At 36.6% G+C, this 19,281-nt stretch overlaps 2 protein-coding genes across 3 annotated transcripts; both read right to left on the bottom strand.

The window, feature by feature from the left end:
• Positions 1-299: 299 nt before the first annotated feature.
• LOC128242786 (uncharacterized) lies at positions 300-2,706 on the bottom strand. The gene is made up of 2 exons (XM_052960114.1): positions 2,305-2,706; positions 300-435 (listed from the first exon to the last, which is right to left on the bottom strand). The coding sequence occupies exons 1-2, from the start codon at positions 2,704-2,706 to the stop codon at positions 403-405; spliced, it is 435 nt and encodes a 144-aa protein (XP_052816074.1). The 3' UTR covers positions 300-402.
• Positions 2,706-5,758, bottom strand: LOC128242784 (uncharacterized). 2 transcript variants are annotated; one of them, XM_052960111.1, is made up of 3 exons: positions 5,607-5,758; positions 4,412-5,315; positions 2,706-3,090 (listed from the first exon to the last, which is right to left on the bottom strand). In XM_052960111.1, exons 2-3 carry the CDS (start codon positions 5,313-5,315, stop codon positions 2,711-2,713), a joined length of 1,284 nt encoding a protein of 427 aa, XP_052816071.1. In that variant the 5' UTR covers positions 5,607-5,758; the 3' UTR covers positions 2,706-2,710. The 2 variants fall into 2 exon arrangements, with proteins under 2 accessions (XP_052816071.1, XP_052816072.1); XM_052960112.1 differs by lacking the exon at positions 5,607-5,758 and adding an exon at positions 5,535-5,562.
• Positions 5,759-19,281: the final 13,523 nt, after the last annotated feature.

Genomic DNA, 19,281 nt, shown 5'->3' with positions numbered 1-19,281 from the left:
CTGTTGCTTTGTAGCATATGCACAACAAGCGGTAAACCAAAAGGGGAAAATTAGCCTCAAACACTTCTTGTTTAGCTGAAACAAACTCAGTGGTGTTCTAATTACTCTTATATTAGAGTCGCAAATGTGTAAAGTTTCATTTCAATCTAATTCTCAAAAGCCATAAGTGACATGAGATGGAAGTGACTGCAGTCCACAGAACCAGTACCCTTTTCCCGAAACGTACGTTTTGATGTTGAGCGCTTGGCAGGCGAGCCTCTGTTACCATACTTAACCGTCTGCTTGTTTGACGCGGCCGGGTTTTGAGCCATCCTGCGATCATTCTAGCGGTTCTCGGAATGTCCAGTTGACGCCTGCTAGTTACCATAATGAAGCCCTTGTGAAAATAATTGCTATGGAAGTCTAACCACTTATCAGATTGATTGAAAAGATGACCTGAAATTAATTAATATTGGAGGCATGCCATTGTGTTTCTTTCATTGTTTATTGCTTGATATAGAAAATAGACGTTTATTTACCCCTACAAATTAATTCATCGAAACATTTAGAATACAGTGTTGTTCTATAACATTATAACAGAGCCAAGTCAGCTAACATATATTTACAGGATGTTTCAACCGACACTTTAAGACTTGGGCCATCCTTAAAAAATTGTATGTTTGCTGTAACGCTACCCATCATTTTTACAGTGAATAGGTAGGTAGGGATTTTTTTCCCATTGTGTGCCTTAAATTACTCAGTAAATAAGTTTCTTATCATTTCAGATTGCTTGACACAGATCCCATGGACACAGACTTAGATACTTCATCAGTGTGTCTACATAGTTGTACAACAAACTCTTAGGATTACAATATAAATAGTTACAGAACATTATAATAATAAATTTGGTATTTATAATGAACATCCAAAATAAGTTTCCTGTTAATAAAGTCTAATGCATTGCATCATTTTTGTTTATTGGCTTTGTTTGAGTAACATTTTTAGAAACCTACTCACAATGTTCCTGGGCAATCTCAGTCATCCTGAGTTGTTTACCAGTTCTATAAAGTTTCCATACTCCTATCAGTAACTGAGAACAGCAAGAGGGACCAAAATGCTGTAGAAATCATGTACAAATCATGACCCATGAATGTGTTGTAAACCTGGATTTTGGGCTTGAAGTGCTGGTGCAGAAGCTGAACACTGTTCTTCCTGTTGTGGTGTAGTTTTAATTGTGATCGTGACATACTTCAGAGTCTTGTCAAAGTCATATAAGACACTTATTTTATCGTAAGTATTTGGACTGAATTGCGTAGGATTTTCCAGATTCGAGGACACCTGCACCGACGCAATTTTCTCAAAATGTTCATCTATTTCAGGGTCAATTGCGACATTTTCAGTTAAAGCGGAAAAGACATCAAACCAGGACTCGTTTGTGCTGAATTTTCTAATGGAGTTTCGAGCATGGAATATGGTTTCAGGCCCCTTTTTTTCTCGATAACTGTAACCGCAAAGGTTACACGCTCGCCTTCGTCGGCCATTTTGTCGATAAAAACAAAAGTCAACCGCATGACGTAATATAAATGAGCCGAAGGAAAATAATGAGCGGAAAGAAAATATAATGAGCGGAAAGATTATTTTCCGTACGCTCGGAGATGCGAAAAAAAATATTTCGTCCTGGAGGGCCTAAAAAAAAAGTTGAGTCGCGGTAATTTCGTGAGTCGGTCGCGTTACAGCAAACATTCAATTTTTTAAGGATGGCCATGTTAATAATCATTTTTATCCAAATGTTTAAATTAAATTTTCGGTTATTTTCATGCCATGATTAAATATATTTTAAACAAAAAGGCAAAATCACTTAGTCAAACGTTTCAAGATGAATAATATAAAAATGTAAATACATTTTATTTGTCACCTTAAATTTGAAGGTCTAAAATCTTTTTATCATAATTACCATTCAAATGGAAGCTAGATTTTCACTTGGAAATTTCCATTGAAAACATCCTTTATAGTTACTTGAAAAAATGTTATAATATTATTACAAAATTAGCACTAATTTGTTTTTCTATTTCTTGCTTAAATAAAACATATCTGCAAAATACACTTAATATTTATTCGATATATTTTACATGTCATTTAATATCAAGGTTGTTCAGTTTGATAACACAAGGTTACAACAAATCAAAACTGCAAGCTTAAATTGTAAAATAAATGCCATTGCATTTACTTTACATTTGTTTACATATCATTTAATGCATGGTAATTTCTTCCTTAGAAACATCAATCACGACAAAGGAAGAAACACTGTCAGTTTGGATTAAATACCTTCAGTGAGTCAATCGTGTACATCCCAACAACTATCGTACGTGTGTCGGAACAGAAGGACACAGAGTAGGGTTTAGACAGTCCGTCCTTATGTCCAAGTATTTCCACCATCTTGCCGTCCCTCTCCGTCAGCAGCACCATGTTGTGGCTACCATTCCCACACACGAGCAGCTGACCCGGACCTACCGCCACCACGGACTTGGGATATTTGAGCTTATTGTCACTGTACTCTTGCAGGGCCTTCCCGTCTAGAGACAGCTGGAGGACGGTGTCAGCAGTGTAGTCAGACACGAACAGGGTCGGTGGTGTGGAAGCTGACACAGTCAGGTAGTATGGGCATTTGAAAGTTTGTCTTCCATACACTGTTTGAAATTTACTGGTAATAAGCCCATCCAATGTCATCACTTCAATACGCGGGTCTATTGTTGTAGTATGCAATACCATAACACCCAAATGATACTTTAATTTCCTTTCCACGCGACAACTGCCCTCCTTTCGTAGACATCAGTTGTATCATGGACTTAAACGGGAGAGTGACAGCGGCCTGGTCATCAGGAAGCGCACACACGTCCCAGGGCCCGCCTGGCAGTTCGAGTCGGGACGTGACGGCGCGGGTGGTGGCGTCCACCAGTTTGGCACAGCTGTTACCGTGGTCAGTCAGAAGGAAGAGACCGGGAGACAGCAGGGCGAGGCCGGTAATAATGCAGGTTTCCTGGCCTTGTGGCGCTCTGACGTGGATGTCTGCTCCATTCTTCCATGTTACAGTAGATAGGTCAGGAACTGGAACTGAACACAATAATGGACTAGATTATTTTTTTTTTCACTTTCGTCTTATAAACTTAAATGCGACAATGGTTTAAACCTTTTTTAAAAAGGTGCAGCTTCAATTTTAAGTGTTTTTTTCAATGAGAAAATTTAGATTAAACAAACAAGACACGGCCACCCTGTAATAAATATAAATGATAAAGAGGTGTTTTTGGTTTTAGTGTAATATACAATAACATTCACCGAGTGAGCACCAAAAGCTATATTTGACAAGTTGAGTTATAATCATTTTTATGTTCCCGTCTTAAGTACGCCTGCAAACAAATTCACTGTACGATTTTCCCCGTATATCTTATGAACACATTATTAACACGTCTTTTCTGTCAGTTTGATATTTTAGCCAAATTATTGTGACAAGATTTACCCCAGGGATAAATAAGTGCAAACATGCATTTGTTTTCTTTCGGAGGCAAATTTGCCTTATGTCCCAGCGTGTGTTTCTATTTTGGGGGTCTTAATTCGAATATTCGACATAAAACAATAAAAGTAACGCATTGATATATAAAAAAAAATCTGTTGAAATGTTTTGGCAAATTATTTATAACTTTTGATTTTTATTGATTTTTTTTTACTTTTCTCAATTGTCATATAAACTCGTCAAAAACATACCCCAAGGCCAAATGTGCATCCCGTTGATATGTTTTCCCGGTGTGCAAATGTTGGGCATATAAGACACAGCACTAAAAATGGGCATTACCATTACTTTGAGTCAGCTGATCACCTTTATAAAACCGTAAAAATAGTCATAAAGATAGTATTTCGAACAGAAAAATACATATAAATCAAAGTTCTTTTTGTTTTAGATAGAAAAGGTCGGAGTGTTGTGAAAACCTTGAAATATATTTAAATGACACTGTAAAAATGTTGCTACAAATACGCTTATGTACATAGTCTAACAGTAAGCCCAATAACTATGGATTTTATGATAAATTCCAATTTATACCGAATGGGAAAAACGGGCTGCGTTGGCATTCGCGTCGAGGCCCATTTATGTTTGTTTACAGTGTACTTGCAGTGTACTTGCCCAGGCGGGTTTACCGAATTGATTGCAGCAAAAACGTATTTATTATCAGTAATTTATATTAAAACGTTTTCATTTAGTTTAAGTTAAACTTCTCTGTCATAATTTAAGTAATAGCTTTGGCCATTTTGAACAAGAACTCAATATAAGTAGAAGGACAAATTATTGAGATATTACATAGAGTTTTCCTCAAAAAATTACAAGGCTATCCTTTTTAGAGTCAAGTGATACTTAAATATGTAAAGTGATTTTTAAACATACTATTCTTTCGAAACTCTCCCGCAACGTCAAGTGTTCCAAGGCCCCTTTTCGAACCCAGTAGCCGCTCCGTGTCCGCGTCCTTAGTAAACAGGTACTTCCGGGCGTTCATCCTATCAGCCATCTTCTCCATATTATCATAAATTCTCCGTAGCTCCTTCTGGCTTCTCCTTGATGCCACGTACCGCTGATTGACCGAGACGTCACCGGAAGTAAGTTCCGTCCTCATGGCCTCAAGTCCGGTTTTCGTCAACTCACAATCGGTCTTAAGTGCAGACAGCGCGTTCTCATCCTCGGTATTAACCTTCTTGATGTTGTCGAGCAACTCATTCTCGCGCCGGTCTAGATAAGTGTTTATTTCTGCACGGAACTTCCGCAGTTTATCTATCTCAACCTTCGACTGGTTTTTGACATCACCAAAGAGCTCCTTGACGTTTCTTATAAACCCGGATAAAATATCTTTAGCTCGTTTAATCGATGGCTCCAGCTCTCTGAATGATTTTCCAGTGACGAATTCTTTAGCCACATCAGCGATATAGTCAACTTTACAGTTGCGATGGTCGAGTACGACACAATCACCACAGCCAAGGTCTCCGTGGGTCGGGCAATAAAATTTGATCATCTCCTTCGGATGGTTGTTACAATAATCCGTGTCGGCGATAGCTGATTTTTTCGTTGTCGGGTAGAAGGAGGGCATCCTATCTTTGGACAGCAAAATGTGGTTCCTAGACATCTTCAATCTCTTATGGTATTCGACACAGGGAGCGCACATGTACTCCTCGCAGGTCTGACAGAAGCCCTGGGCCACAGCGCGTTTACCGCCTTCTTCACACGGCTGGCAGTAGACCGTGGCGTCAGCGGAACCCTTGTCAAGGTCAGGGTCACGCTTCTTTCCGGGTACCTCCATCTATGTAAACAAACTAATATATGAATCACTGTTATAAGCTAACTGTTTTATTCAAATGAAAACGTACAGATTCAGTACGAGCAAGTAAAAATTTGACCTTAGACAAAAATAAAATGTCTTGTCTAGATACGAATCATTTTCAAAACGAAAGTAGTGATCTTTGTTCTAATTTAGAAAAGCATTAAAGATCGTTCAAATGTGCTATTTTATTATCCCCACCCCCACAAAAAACTGCTTTTAATGTCGGTTATATCAAGCAATTCTCAATAAAGAAATACAAGTTATATTTACCTTTATTTTGTTGATCTTCAAAACCAACAATGAAGTAAATTCATTTCATCTACTGCGCATGTCCAAATATAACCTTTGTATTTATTCACGATGTTTAAACGTTTGTAAACATGCGATTTAAAGTGACACTCTTATTCAAAATCAATACATAAGCATGTATAACAAACATTAATTTTGACTGATAAACCTTTAACTACTATTTAATATTGCATGGAAAACATTATCTGCTGATAACAAGCTTGTAACCTTGAATTAAATAGCGGAAAGCGCTAACATATTAAAACATCGGTGAATGCTTAAATATTTAAGGTAGAAATACCGTGTTTTATGCTCATTTCTTTCAAATTAAACTCGATATCTTTCCTAATAACAATCTCCGGACTTTTTTGACCGATCATTATGTAAATATGCAGAACCAAATAATAATAATAATAATAATAATAATAATAATAATAATAATAATAATAATAATAATCCCTTCCCCATCTCTCTCTCTTTCAAAAATCCATTCCTTTTCCCATTTCCCCCTTTCCCCCTCCAACTTTATGTTTGCCCACCCCTCACCATTTACTCTTCTATCTCCCATCCCTCTTCCTTTTCGCAGCCATCTCCCTTTCCCTATCACTCTGTCTTTTCCAGTCCCTTTCCCTAACCATCCATATCCTTTTCCCCATTCCTCACCTTTTCACGATTCCTCTCAATTGCCACATCCATCGACCTTTCCCAATCCCTTTCATTTTCTACCCCTCTCTTTTACCCCATAACTCGCTTAATCCATTTCTGTCCCTTTCCCCATTCCTCCCCTTTTTCTGATCAACATCATTTCCCCCATTCCGCTTCTTTTCCGAATTCCTCCCCCTTTTCGAATCCCTCTCCATTTCCTAATTCCTCCCCATTTCCCCATCCTTTCCCCACCCTTACCCCTTTCCCATCCCTCTCCCTTTTACATCCCTCTCTCTTTCTTGATCCCTGTCTCTTTCCCCACGCAACCCTCCTTTACCATCCCTCTCCCTTTCGCCATCCAATCCCTTTCCCTGTCACTCATCCCTTCCCAATCCCTTGTCCTTTTACCCATCCTTCTCCCTATAATTCTCATCATCCCTTTTCCCATAAATCCTCTTTTCTCATCCCTTTCCCGTTCCCCATCCCTGTCACCATCTCCCTGTCTTTCTCAATTCCTCTCACTTTCCCCATTCCCCCCTTAACAAATCAACACCATATTAACCCACCCGGAACCATTTCCCCTTCTCTCACCCTTTTTCCATCCTTTTCACCACCCTCCCTTTCCCCAGCGCTCTCCTTTCCCCTTATCTCACCCTTTCCCCATCTCTCTCCCTTGCCCACCACCACCCCCCTTTCCCCAGCCCTCTCCTTTCCCCTTCTCTCACCATTCCCCCATCTATTCTTTTTTACCGAGCCATTTCCCTATCCATCCCGTTTTCCTATCCATCCCTTAATCCATCCCACTCCATTTTCCTTCCCTCTTCTTTTCCTTATCCCTCTCCCTTTTTGCATCCCACTCTCTTGCCCCATCCCACTCCCTTTCCCAAATCCCTCCCCTATGTCGATCCTTCGCCCTTTCCCAATCCATCCTCCCTTCCCCCATCCCTTCCCTTTTCCCCCCAGATAACCTTTCATATCTTTCTACACCTTGCTAAACCAAAATCCCTGTCTAAATAGGATGCATTGAAATAGTATATTCTAACACATTTAAAACTTGTTGATACATTTTTTATCATCTAAAGTGTTCATTCTGCAGCTTATTTTTGTACGTATAACTATCCGGAGAGAAACATTTTAAATCGTGATTTCCTTTTAATCCGCTTTATTATATCATGTTTATAGTCGTATGACATTTGATATTTCAATTTCTCCCACCTCAGATAAGTAGATCCAATAATTTAACCATGCTAGATATTCTTATCTTGCCCACGGGCGAAGATAAAATGCTCCTTTTACCACATTGTAATTACCTCCCTTGTTGAAGACTGTCGTCAGTAGCATCAAGGAAATCTTGTCTTATGGTAATATTTAGAACGCTAATTAATTATTTCTCGCTTCAGATGTCACCATAAAACAGTTTTCAGGCAACATTCAAGAAATAATGCTACATTCTCCTGAGAACTATTTAAAAAGACCGATTTGACTATTAACATTAACTTGATCACTGCGCGTATATCCATGACAACCACGTGCTATCGCATATCCATACGCAATTATTTTCACTAAGCAAAAAAGAGTTCCAGCAAAGAATACATTTTTACTTAATTTTGTTTAACTGAGGTGGGAGAAAAAGCATCTACCATAGCCGCTCGTATAAGATAGGTTCATCCCGACCCTCGCGCAGGGTGTTTTGCGGAAACTCGGTAAACCTCGTTTCCGCAAAACACCCTACGCTCGGGTCGGAATGAACCTATCTTACACTCTCGGCCATGGAAGATACTTATAGTCTGATATTTGTGTTGAATAAATTATACTTTAACTAACATCGGTAAAACGTCTACAGTTTCTGAGTTATTTTACTTCATTTTAATAAAAAAAGACTGCCAGATATGCAATTGTAAAATGATTAGAATTCTGTAAATCAAAGGCTAAAATAATTCAATAGTCAATAACGCTTCTTACCGTAATTGACGTTAGAGCATAATATGTGACATTTTTCATATTGTGCTTCTAGCAAGTTTCAAAAATTATTGGCAATCGACACAATTTGCGTTTGACCATTGACAATACTATTATCAAGGGAGTAATGCGCGCATGCACACACACACACACACGCCACACACACACACACACACACACCACACGCACACGCACACGCGCCACACACACAGGCGCACGCGCACACGCACACACGCCACACACACACACACACACGCGCACGCACGCACGCACACACGCACGCATGCATGCACACACACACACACACGCCACACACACACGCACACACACACACACACACACACACATGGTCATGTACAATATAGATATCCCTAGTATTTGTTTGGCAGTATACGGAATCAAAGAATACAATATATATTGAAATCAATAGAATATCACTTCTAAAAATATTAACAACAGCACACTCACCTGGACTTTTGGTGATGCTTTTAAATTATCATTGCAACAAGTAGTAATATCGTTTCACACGAATTGTTTTTCATACCCTTTTTATGAATGCTATGGTTGTTATGCATGACATGTTACAAACAGTCACGAAGATCATATTTAGAATCATTTCCGAACAGCAAATAAAAACATACTGAAAATAGCATGCAGTCAAAACCCGTTGGCTCGGAATACCAGGCGAATATCGAGCTAAGTTCGAGCCAACGAGAAAATCGAGCCAAGCAATATCGAGCCAACGGATTTCGACTGCAATTATTTACCAAACTAATGGACTGAACAAATTTTTAATCATTATGCATTTATAATCATGATATATTGTTTTAAAGTGATTCAAATATAGTGTGAACAAAAAGTTTATGATATTTACATTGTAACACTATGTCTGTTGATGTAAATATTTGAAAAAATGGTTGAACGTTATTAATATACATTACCATAAAAGACACCGATATCGATCAACTGATTAAAATGGACCAACAAGTCAGTGGGTTAAGTTAAAGTGACACTCTTATTCAAAATAAATACATACACATGTATGACAAACATCAATTTTGGCTGATAAACCTTTAACTACTTATTAAATAATACATTTATGGAAGATATAAGTTACTGATAACAAGATTGTAACGTTGTTTTTAACAGCTGAAGACACAAAAATGTTATATGATTGGTGAATGCTAAAACATTTATTATGGTCTACTATAGTCTCGTATAGTCTTTTTCTTTTAAATTAAACTTGATTTCCTTCATTATTTTTTGCATTTATTCATCATTTTTGGTATAGCAAATCAAATGTATAAATTGTGGTAAATCTTAGTTGGGAGTAAGAGTGCATCTTTAAGTACATGTATGCTTTGAACAAATAATGGACATCAAAATACTTTTTGAGGATTCCAATGGCGTTCGTTTAAATATATGTTTACCATTTCAAAATAGTCGATTGGTCGTCTGTTCGATATTTTGTCGTTTGGGGTAGGAATATTAGTGGGAACACAAGGTGTTCGCGCAAGGATAATTTAGGTAGTCGGCGGCGTTATTTCGAAACTAGAGGCTTTTTTAAAGGTAGTGTGAAAACATTAGTGAAATATGTTATTATGAATTCAGATGATTCATGCGACCCCGATTATGTGTGGTGTGCTTCGTTTATGACTTAATCTGTCGTTTGAAAAAAGTGTTTTGGGGAAACAGTGTTCTGAAGTTTTCACATTCGACAAAGCGGCACCCATTTGATTTGACTTCCATCTGTCACAGTTCAACTAGAGTACAACTTTTTCAATTGATCTGTATATATGCTGCCAATATAAATAACAAGCCATGTACCTAATACGTGTTGTTCTTTTGAAACGAGAAGTAGCCTGTGATGTTTAGTCGTGTCTGTGGTGTCAAGTATTATTGTTGAAATTCAAAATTGTGAGGAAGTCTAGCTTATGTTGTCTTGGATATATTGTCTATTTTGATAGGGAAAACAAATGGGCAATATTTAAGATATCATGTTCGAAATAATAGCCGTTAAGCATAAACATATATACATGTATAATTATAATTCTATAATTGTACGATATATATAGATGTTCCTGCCAACAGAAAATACCATAAACAAATATATACAGAACGACCATTCCCTCTGTTCGCAAAATAGGTTTTTATGTCACGAGTTAAATGCGGAATGATAATGCCTTCTGCTTTGTCACGAGCTGTATGCGGAATTATCAGGCCTTCTATCAGCATTAAAGCTTACCTTGTTATGAGCTGTATGCAGAATTGTCATGCTTTCTGCTAGTATACTAGCTACCTTGTCACGAGCTATATTCGGAATTATCATGCCTTCTTTCAGCATTATAGCTTACCTTGTCACGAGCTATATGCGGAATTACCATGCCTTCTGTCAGTATTATAGCTACCTTGTCACGAGCTATATGCGGAATGATCATGCCTTCTTTCAGCATTATAGCACACTTTGTCACGAGCTATATGCGGAATTATCATGCTTTCTTTCAGCATTGTAGCTCACCTTGTCACGAGCTATATGCGGAATTATTATGCCTTCTTTCAGTATTATAGCTACCTTGTCACGAGCTGTATGCAGTATTATTATGCCTTCTTTTAGTATTATAGCTACCTTGTTACGAGCTATATGCGGAATAATCATGCCTTCTGTCAGTATTATAGCTACCTTGTCATGAGCTATATGCGGATTTATTATGCCTTCTTTCAGCATTATAGCTTACCTTGTTACGTGCTATATGCGGAATTATCATGTCTTCTGTCAGTATTATAGCTACCTTGTCATGAGCTATATGCGGAATTATTATGCCTTCTTTCAGCATTATAGCTTACCTTGGCACGTGCTGTATGCGGAATTATCATGTCTTCTGTCAGTATTATTGCTACCTTGTCACGAGCTATATGTGGAATTATTATGCCTTCATTCAGCATTATAGCTTGCCTTGTCACGTGCTATATGCGGAATTATCATGTCTTCTGTCAGTATTATAGCTTGCCTTGTCACGTGCTATATGCGGAATTACCATGCCTTCTGTCAGCATTATAGCTACCTTGTCACGAGCTATATGCGGAATTATCATGCCTTCTTTCAGCATTATAGCACACCTTGTCACGAGCTATATGCGGAATTATCATGCTTTCTTTCAGCATTGTAGCTCACCTTGTCACGAGCTATATGCGGAAATTATTATGCCTTCTTTCAGTATTATAGCTACCTTGTCACGAGCTGTATGCGGTATTATTATGCCTTCTTTTAGTATTATAGCTACCTTGTTACGAGCTATATGCGGAATAATCATGCCTTCTGTCAGTATTATAGCTACCTTGTCATGAGCTATATGCGGATTTATTATGCCTTCTTTCAGCATTATAGCTTACCTTGTTACGTGCTATATGCGGAATTATCATGTCTTCTGTCAGTATTATAGCTACCTTGTCATGAGCTATATGCGGAATTATTATGCTTTTTTTTAAGCATTATAGCCTACCTTGTCACGAGCTATATGCAGAATTATCACGCCTTCTGTCAGCATTATAGCAACCTTGTCACGAGCTTTATGCTGAACTGTTATGCCTTCTTTCAGCATTATAGCTTACCTTGTCACGTGCTTTATGCGGAATTATCATGTCTTCTGTCAATATTATAGCTACCTTGTCATGAGCTATATGCGGAATTATTATGCCTTCTTTCAGCATTATAGCTTACCTTGTCACATGCTATATGCGGAATTATCATGTATTCTGCCTTCTTGAACAAAGTAAACTCAAATATTGGTATATAATTTAACATATCACGACATTTTAAGGGCTCCCGCTTGGCTCGAATTTTCCGAGACTCGAAGTATTTCCGCCGGTCTGCGGGAGTTCAAGCCAATGCGGTTCGACTGTAAATAAAAGAGAGGTACGCCAAAATGCATTGTGCTGAATCTTTTTTCATGTGAGGTCACGGTAAGAACTAAGAAGAGCTTATCCATAATCTTTTAAAGCTGCACTCTCATAGATTGAACGTTTTGACAACTTTTTTTTTGTCTTGGAACGAGCCAATTTATGCGAAAGTGCATGGAAACCAGTCATACAAGACTGCTGTCAAAACATAAGTTCGCAGATTGTTATATAAACTTTTTTTTTGATGTTTTATGCATTTTTCTTAAACCGTTAGTAACGCTTTTAGCCATAAAACAATAATTTTCGAACGAAAATATGAAAGTCTGCAATCTGATCTTTTGTCAGCAGTCTTATATCACTGGTTTGCATATATTTATGCAAATATTTGCTCGTTCCAAGACAAACAATTAACAAAAAGTTGTAAAAACTGTAAATCTGTGGGAGTGCAGCTTTAAAATAAGCCGTATATATTCCAGGAAAGCTTGGATTTTTCGCAATTACTGCGACTACACAAGACTTGGTGTTGTTTAATGTAAACAGGGTTATTACTAAAAATATATGCTCGTTCAAATTACTTCTTCAAGACGTCATTGCCATATCTACACTAACTTGGTTGAACTCCATAAGCGAATTTAGAGCCCATGTTTACGAATAATCTTACTAGAAAATGATTTTTTCAATGAGAAAAAAATCAATTGAATGACCTTATTTTTAAATAATCTGTGTATATGATAGTTACACGTTTAAGTTGTAATACTTTCATCGAAATAATCCCTGCTTTAGATGAAGTTACAATACGATATTGAAACCTGAGTTTTGAATGAGTTTCCCTTTGTAAACGTCATTATAAAAACAATGTATTTATACATATACATGCGCTTGTTTTAATATCGCACTTAAAGCTGCACTCTCACAGATTGACATGTTTAAAACAAAATGTTTCAGAATCACAATGCTTTAATCGAGTAATACCTTGATACCTCAACCTATAAGTAGTATTGTGTAATGCTTTAAGCCATAAAACATCACTTTTAGGACGTAAATATAAACACCTGCGATCTGATTTTTGTTAGCTTTCTTATTTCACTGGTTTCTAGACATTTATCCCCAAAAATAGCTCATTCAAAGACAACAAATAAAACAGTTGGCAAAACGATTAATCTGTGAGAGTGCAGCTTTAAAAGATACTGATGACTGGACAAGCAAGTTTCTATTTCAGACATGCTTTTCTATGCAAATGTAAAGAAAATGATGTTGTCTTTCAAGAAAGGTAGACAAAATTATTTGTATAATTTATATTAAAACTATCACTGAAAAATATTAATGCTTTTTTGTCACTCACAGACGAGATTTTTTGTGGTAAAAACTAGTTTATTTCGAAAAAAAATAATAGAACTTGTTTGTATGGTCATATTAAACAAACACATACATAGCTTCAGTGCAAATATGTTATAAAAAATACTCGTAATATTTTTTTACACATTCCATTTAATTTTAGCTTGGCGAACTTTAAAAATATGGCTTCGTTACAGTTTTCTTAGCTTTTGTTTTCATTCAATTTAATCATGCAACATATTCCGTGTGATTGGCTGTTGTGTGTGTGTGCGTGTGTGTGTATGTGCGTGCGTGTTGTGTGCGTGCGTGCGTACTTGTGTGAGTGGTTTTTCTAAGTAAAAGCTATTTTATCATGATAATCAAGAAAATAATTTCCCTTTAAACTCCAAAAACTCGTAAGAATGTGAATATTACACAAACTTTAATAAATTTAACAACAAAATCAGTGAGCTAAGCTTAATCAAGTTTTAAGGGACTTTAGATGTTTCGAGAAATGTGGGCGTGTAAGCAAGTTTGGGTGATTTTTTCCTGGACCTATTTGTTAGTACTGTAAGTAGCAAAAAAGTAAGCTGCTGAAATCGTGCACAACGTGCAGGAGATGCTTATAACTAACCGAATCCTGTCTTAATTTTTTTTTATTGGAGTTTACTTGTTAAATGCATTTTTAACTGAAAGTTTGACTGACGATAATAACTGTAACACACATTTTCAGTTGTTAAAACCATTGCCTGAAATGTCACAGTTTAATAGCAATATAGAAGAAATCACATTGACAGAAACTGAATATACCGTGGAAACTCACTATGTCGAACTCTGTTGTCTCGATGTTCTGGTTATGTCGATTTTTTTAATGTTTTGGTTATTTTTATAAACTTGTTTGTGTAACCTGGGGCTATTTATTAAATAAACGCCTTGAAGGGTTCTCGAATGCTCGTAATCTCGAAGTCATTCTGGAGGTCCCAACGGCTTTGAGTTTTGAATGTATTGTGAACTTAGCGATAGTGTGGACATTGAAGATAAGTATGATTCTGTTGTAATATAAAGTAATACACAAACGTTATTTGCCAATAACTATGATTTAAGACGAAATTCTAAGTTGGATGATACCAATAATGATAAACTCATTACAGAATTGGTGTTTTTTCATGAATTGTGCGCGTAAATATGTACTAATTGTCTAGCCAAATGAAAGTTTATGTTATTAGACATGATGTTAGGTTTACAGTATTCAGCAGTTGATAAGTAGTCTATATGTGTATATGCTCTCCCATAAGACTCCACGACGTTTTGTTATGTAGTCTAAGATACATTGGGAACTTTGTTAAAGTTAACAACGTTATTAACGTCATCGTTGTTAAATTTCAAGTCAATATTGCTCTGTAAGTTTCACAGATACACTTATGATCTGTAGTATTCCTAACAAGCGGTGAGACAACTGTTTCAGCTGTACTTGTTTTGATTAAATATATGAGCACTTTATCACCTTTGAAAGTTAACAATGATAAAGTTAATCAGGTTGTTAATTTTAACGAAGCTCTGAACAATCGGGCCAATGTATGGTATTGTTTATTGAATATGTATGTATTTGAATCATGTCGATATGTATGACGTTACACGTGTTATGTATGATGTATTTGTGATGTAATTATGTATGAAGTTACACGTATGACGTATGATGTATTTGTGATGTAAATATGTATGACGTTACACGTATGACGTATGATGTATTTGTGATGAATATATGTATGACGAAACACGTATGACGTATGATGAATTTGTGTTGTATAAATGTATTATACATACTTCATTTATGTATGACGTAACACGTATGACGTATGATGTATTTGTGATGTAAATTTGTATTACGTTACACGTGCGATGTATGATGTATTTGTGTTGAATATATGTATGACGTTACACGTATGACGTATGATGTATTTGTGATGTATATATGTAGTATGCATATTTAATTTATGTATGACGTAACACGTATGACGTATGATGTATTTGTGATATATATATGTTTGACGTAACACGTATGACGTATGATGTATTTGTGATGTATATATATATGACGAAACACGTATAACGTATGATGTATTTGTGATGTATATATGTATTATGCATATTTCATTTATGTATGACGTAGCATGTATGACATATGATGTATTTGTGATGTATATATGTAGTATGCATATTAAATTTATGTGTTATGACGTAAAACGTATGACGTATGATGTATTTGTGATATATATATATATATATATATATATATATATATATATATATATATATATATATATATATATATATATATATATATAGTATGAATATTTTATTTATGTGTTATGTTTGATTTATGCTTGATGGATGATGCTTCTGAAAAAACTGTTACAGATTTTTCTCGTTCTTTCATAGCATGAACCTACGATACTTATGCAAATAACAATATTGACTGAAATTTATTGATGTGTGTACATGTATAACAATGAATTTATAAGAAAAACTGCTCGGACCGGACGTTTACTTTTACTTAACTTTTCATCCATACTATTAAACCCAGATTTGTAAAAGAAACATTTTTAATGATTAAGAATGGGCGAAGTGAGCGTAGCAGTACAAACAGTGGGATATGAAATAGTAACGGCACAAAAACAACAACAAGTGATTGGGATTATGCACGAGCGCATAATTATGCCCCATCACACTTGTCCACATTCCCACTTCGCCCTCAAAACTTAGTCAACGTAATAGGAACGCATTAGACATCGATAAGGACGTGGTTCGATCTTAATGGACGTGAAGGACGTGAGCGGACTTTGAACAATCATGTTAAAAAACGTAGTGCGGTTTTCCTGGTCTTCGTATAGTGTGATAAGGGTATTAGGGCGAGTGTACAATTTCAATCCCGAGGGTTGCGGGTGCCGTAACTGTTTTGAACCATGTTTATTTTCAAGGCCAACGTTCAATAAATAGCGTGGGGTTTATGTGTATGCTGATCTAGTGTAACGCTTAAAAGAAGCACAGTAAAAAAAAATGATGATTTTAGGAAAGAATCACAGGACTACCTCACGTCCATTTTACAAGGCATTATGGATTTACAGACTGGACAAGTTTATTTTTTGTCTACCGTCTATCCTAATGGCCCAGTTTAATCCTTCTCTAAGTGACCCCCGCCACCCCCCCCCCCCCAAAAAATAAATAAATAAATAAATAAATAAATAAATAAATTAAAAAAACAACAACAGCGTGTATTGTACACAACCTCTGTGTATTGATCTTAATCTAATTGCCTAATTGTCTTATCAGATCTCTGATCTGAATATTCTGCTGTGCAGTTTTAGAGGTTATATTATAGAAATGGACCCTAAATGGCACCAGTATAAAACACTGTTACACAGGATGCCTATTGAACGTTCCTCCCGGGAGACGATAAGTATAAGTGTAGTAGTGCGGCGGGGAGTCGAACCTGATACCCCTGGGTTGACAGTCAAGTGAGTTACTATTGGACCCCGGATCCGCCACTTGTGGTGACCCTAAATGGCCTTGGGCCAATAAACTCATAAACAGGAAATTGGCCCCTACTGTGACATCAGTGCATTAGCAGGAGATGCACAGCAGGGGATTGTCATGTCAAGCATTCCTTAAACTAGGCCTTTAACCTTAAGCATCGCTTCAAACGGCAGTGATATGAGTTGGTACTCTTTTGAGGGAGGTTTAGGTTTTTGGAGCAAAGTGCACATACAGAATGTAACCCTGGTTCTTTAACGTGCACCAGTGTGAAGCACTGTCTCACGGGACCCCCCATTGAACGTCCCTCCTGGTAGACAAATAGTATTACTATAGTGTTGCGGCGGGGAATCGAACCTGCTACCCCTGGATTGACAGTCAAGTGTGTTACCACTAGACCACGGATCAGCAACTTGTGGCGACAGGTTAATGGTGTGTAATGTTATTTATACTAGCACTCGGGCATGGGCGATTCGGCGAGTGTTCCGATAAGATTTCAGGTTTTTGGAGCAAATTGGAACATATTAAAGCGCACATGTGAGTATACATTGAATGTAACCCTGGTTCAAGCTACCTTGGTTTTTTAAAGCCGCAAAAATCCTTCCCCTAGTAAGGAGAATTTTGTAGGCTTGCTGTCCCTAAGTCATATTTCAAGCAACAAGATAGTAAACATTGCTACAAGTATTTGTTTACAATATGCAGTTCATGACCCTATAAACTCCTCCCCGGGATATTCAAGTCTTTGTCAGTTAACAGATATTTTTCTCACTAATTACTAAGTGCATTTTTCATGATGTTTTCTCTGCCATTTCAATTGAAATGTTGCAAAGAAGCATGATGGAAATTTAGTGGCTTAAAAGGTCATGTTGGTGGTTTAGCATGTACAAGATGTTGCCCTGTAACACGGAGCCCCAATTCAAGCTCCCTCTCGGAAGACGATTAATAAGATTTATATTGATGCAGCGGGGAATCGAACCTGCGACCGCCGGATTAACAGTCAAGTGTGTTCCAAAAATACCACGGATCCGCCACCCGATTGGTTAATTGTTTAACACTTCTATAAATAGTCACATGTTATCTTTGGGCAAGATTGGTCTGAACTGCTTTGATTGGTTAATATCATTATATAAATAAATATTGACCAACCAATGAACATTTCTGAATGAGCAAATTTTTGCCGATAAACTCATTATTCGTAAAGCGATAGTGACGCTTTGAGCCATAAAAACATTAATTTTCGAACGTTACTAAATATGAAACGCTGCGATCTGATGTTTGTTAGCAGTCTTATATCACTGGTTTCCAGACAAAACAATGAAAAAAAAGTTGTCAAAACGGTCAATCTGTGAGGGTGCAGCTTTAAACAATGGTATTGAAGTCATTAATAAAACCTACATGCCATCTTTATGATACCTTATTTTTTATCTTACTTATAATTATGAATGTTGAATGGTACCGCCAGAATGTTATAATATTACATTTGTAATGCGTGTTTGATATGTTATCCCCAAGCGATTATTATGTATTGAAGAATCGATTTATAAACGTAAATGCGATTCAATTTGCTGCTGCTGTTGTTGTTGATGGTGGACGCGATGGAGGTTATAGTGATGGTGGTAAGTTCAACACTTAAAACGGCCTCTACTGTCTACTTGAGCAGTTTTATATTTCCAATAAACACCATCCTTTTAATTCCAATAAAGGTTAAATATAACTAAAATATTTATTAATCATGCTTGCCAAAGGCATTCAATTTCCTAGAAAAACCTGCTTTTAAATTAATTAAGTTTGAATAAGAGTATAACTAAAAATGCCCGAGACAGCAATGTCAAAACGTTGACCAAAAGACATCTCCAGGTGCAAGAATCAGTCAGAGCTGGTGGATTTTTATTTTGGATATAGTCATGTATGTAAGAAGGGATGAAAAATTATGTCTCGAAAAACTACTAAATTCATTTAAACAGGGTTTCGTGTATATTAATGGATCCAAGCTTCTCAAGCAACGCAAAGCACTTATTGCGTAATTTAAGTGTATCTTGAACATTTTATGTGTATGGATGGTCAAGGGTAAAAACCTGTTTTGGAGACCTTCCTTGCTTTATATTATTGCATTCAAAACAATTGTATCACCCTCGCTACTTGATACTGTCAACTATGTACTTTACCCATGCTTCGATCAATATTACATTACATGCGATGTATATATTTATAAAGCATATTTATTTACACGAGTTGATTTATTAGATTTTGCACTGGAATGTAAGTTTAAGTTTATCTTATTTATTTAAAGTATATTTAATAACCATCATCA

The sequence above is a fragment of the Mya arenaria genome, chromosome 8 (assembly GCF_026914265.1).
Source record: "Mya arenaria isolate MELC-2E11 chromosome 8, ASM2691426v1".
In the NCBI taxonomy this organism is placed as follows: domain Eukaryota; kingdom Metazoa; phylum Mollusca; class Bivalvia; order Myida; family Myidae; genus Mya; species Mya arenaria.
The sequence above is the reverse complement of the archived record's forward strand: the minus strand, read 5'-3'. Positions and strand labels throughout refer to the sequence as shown.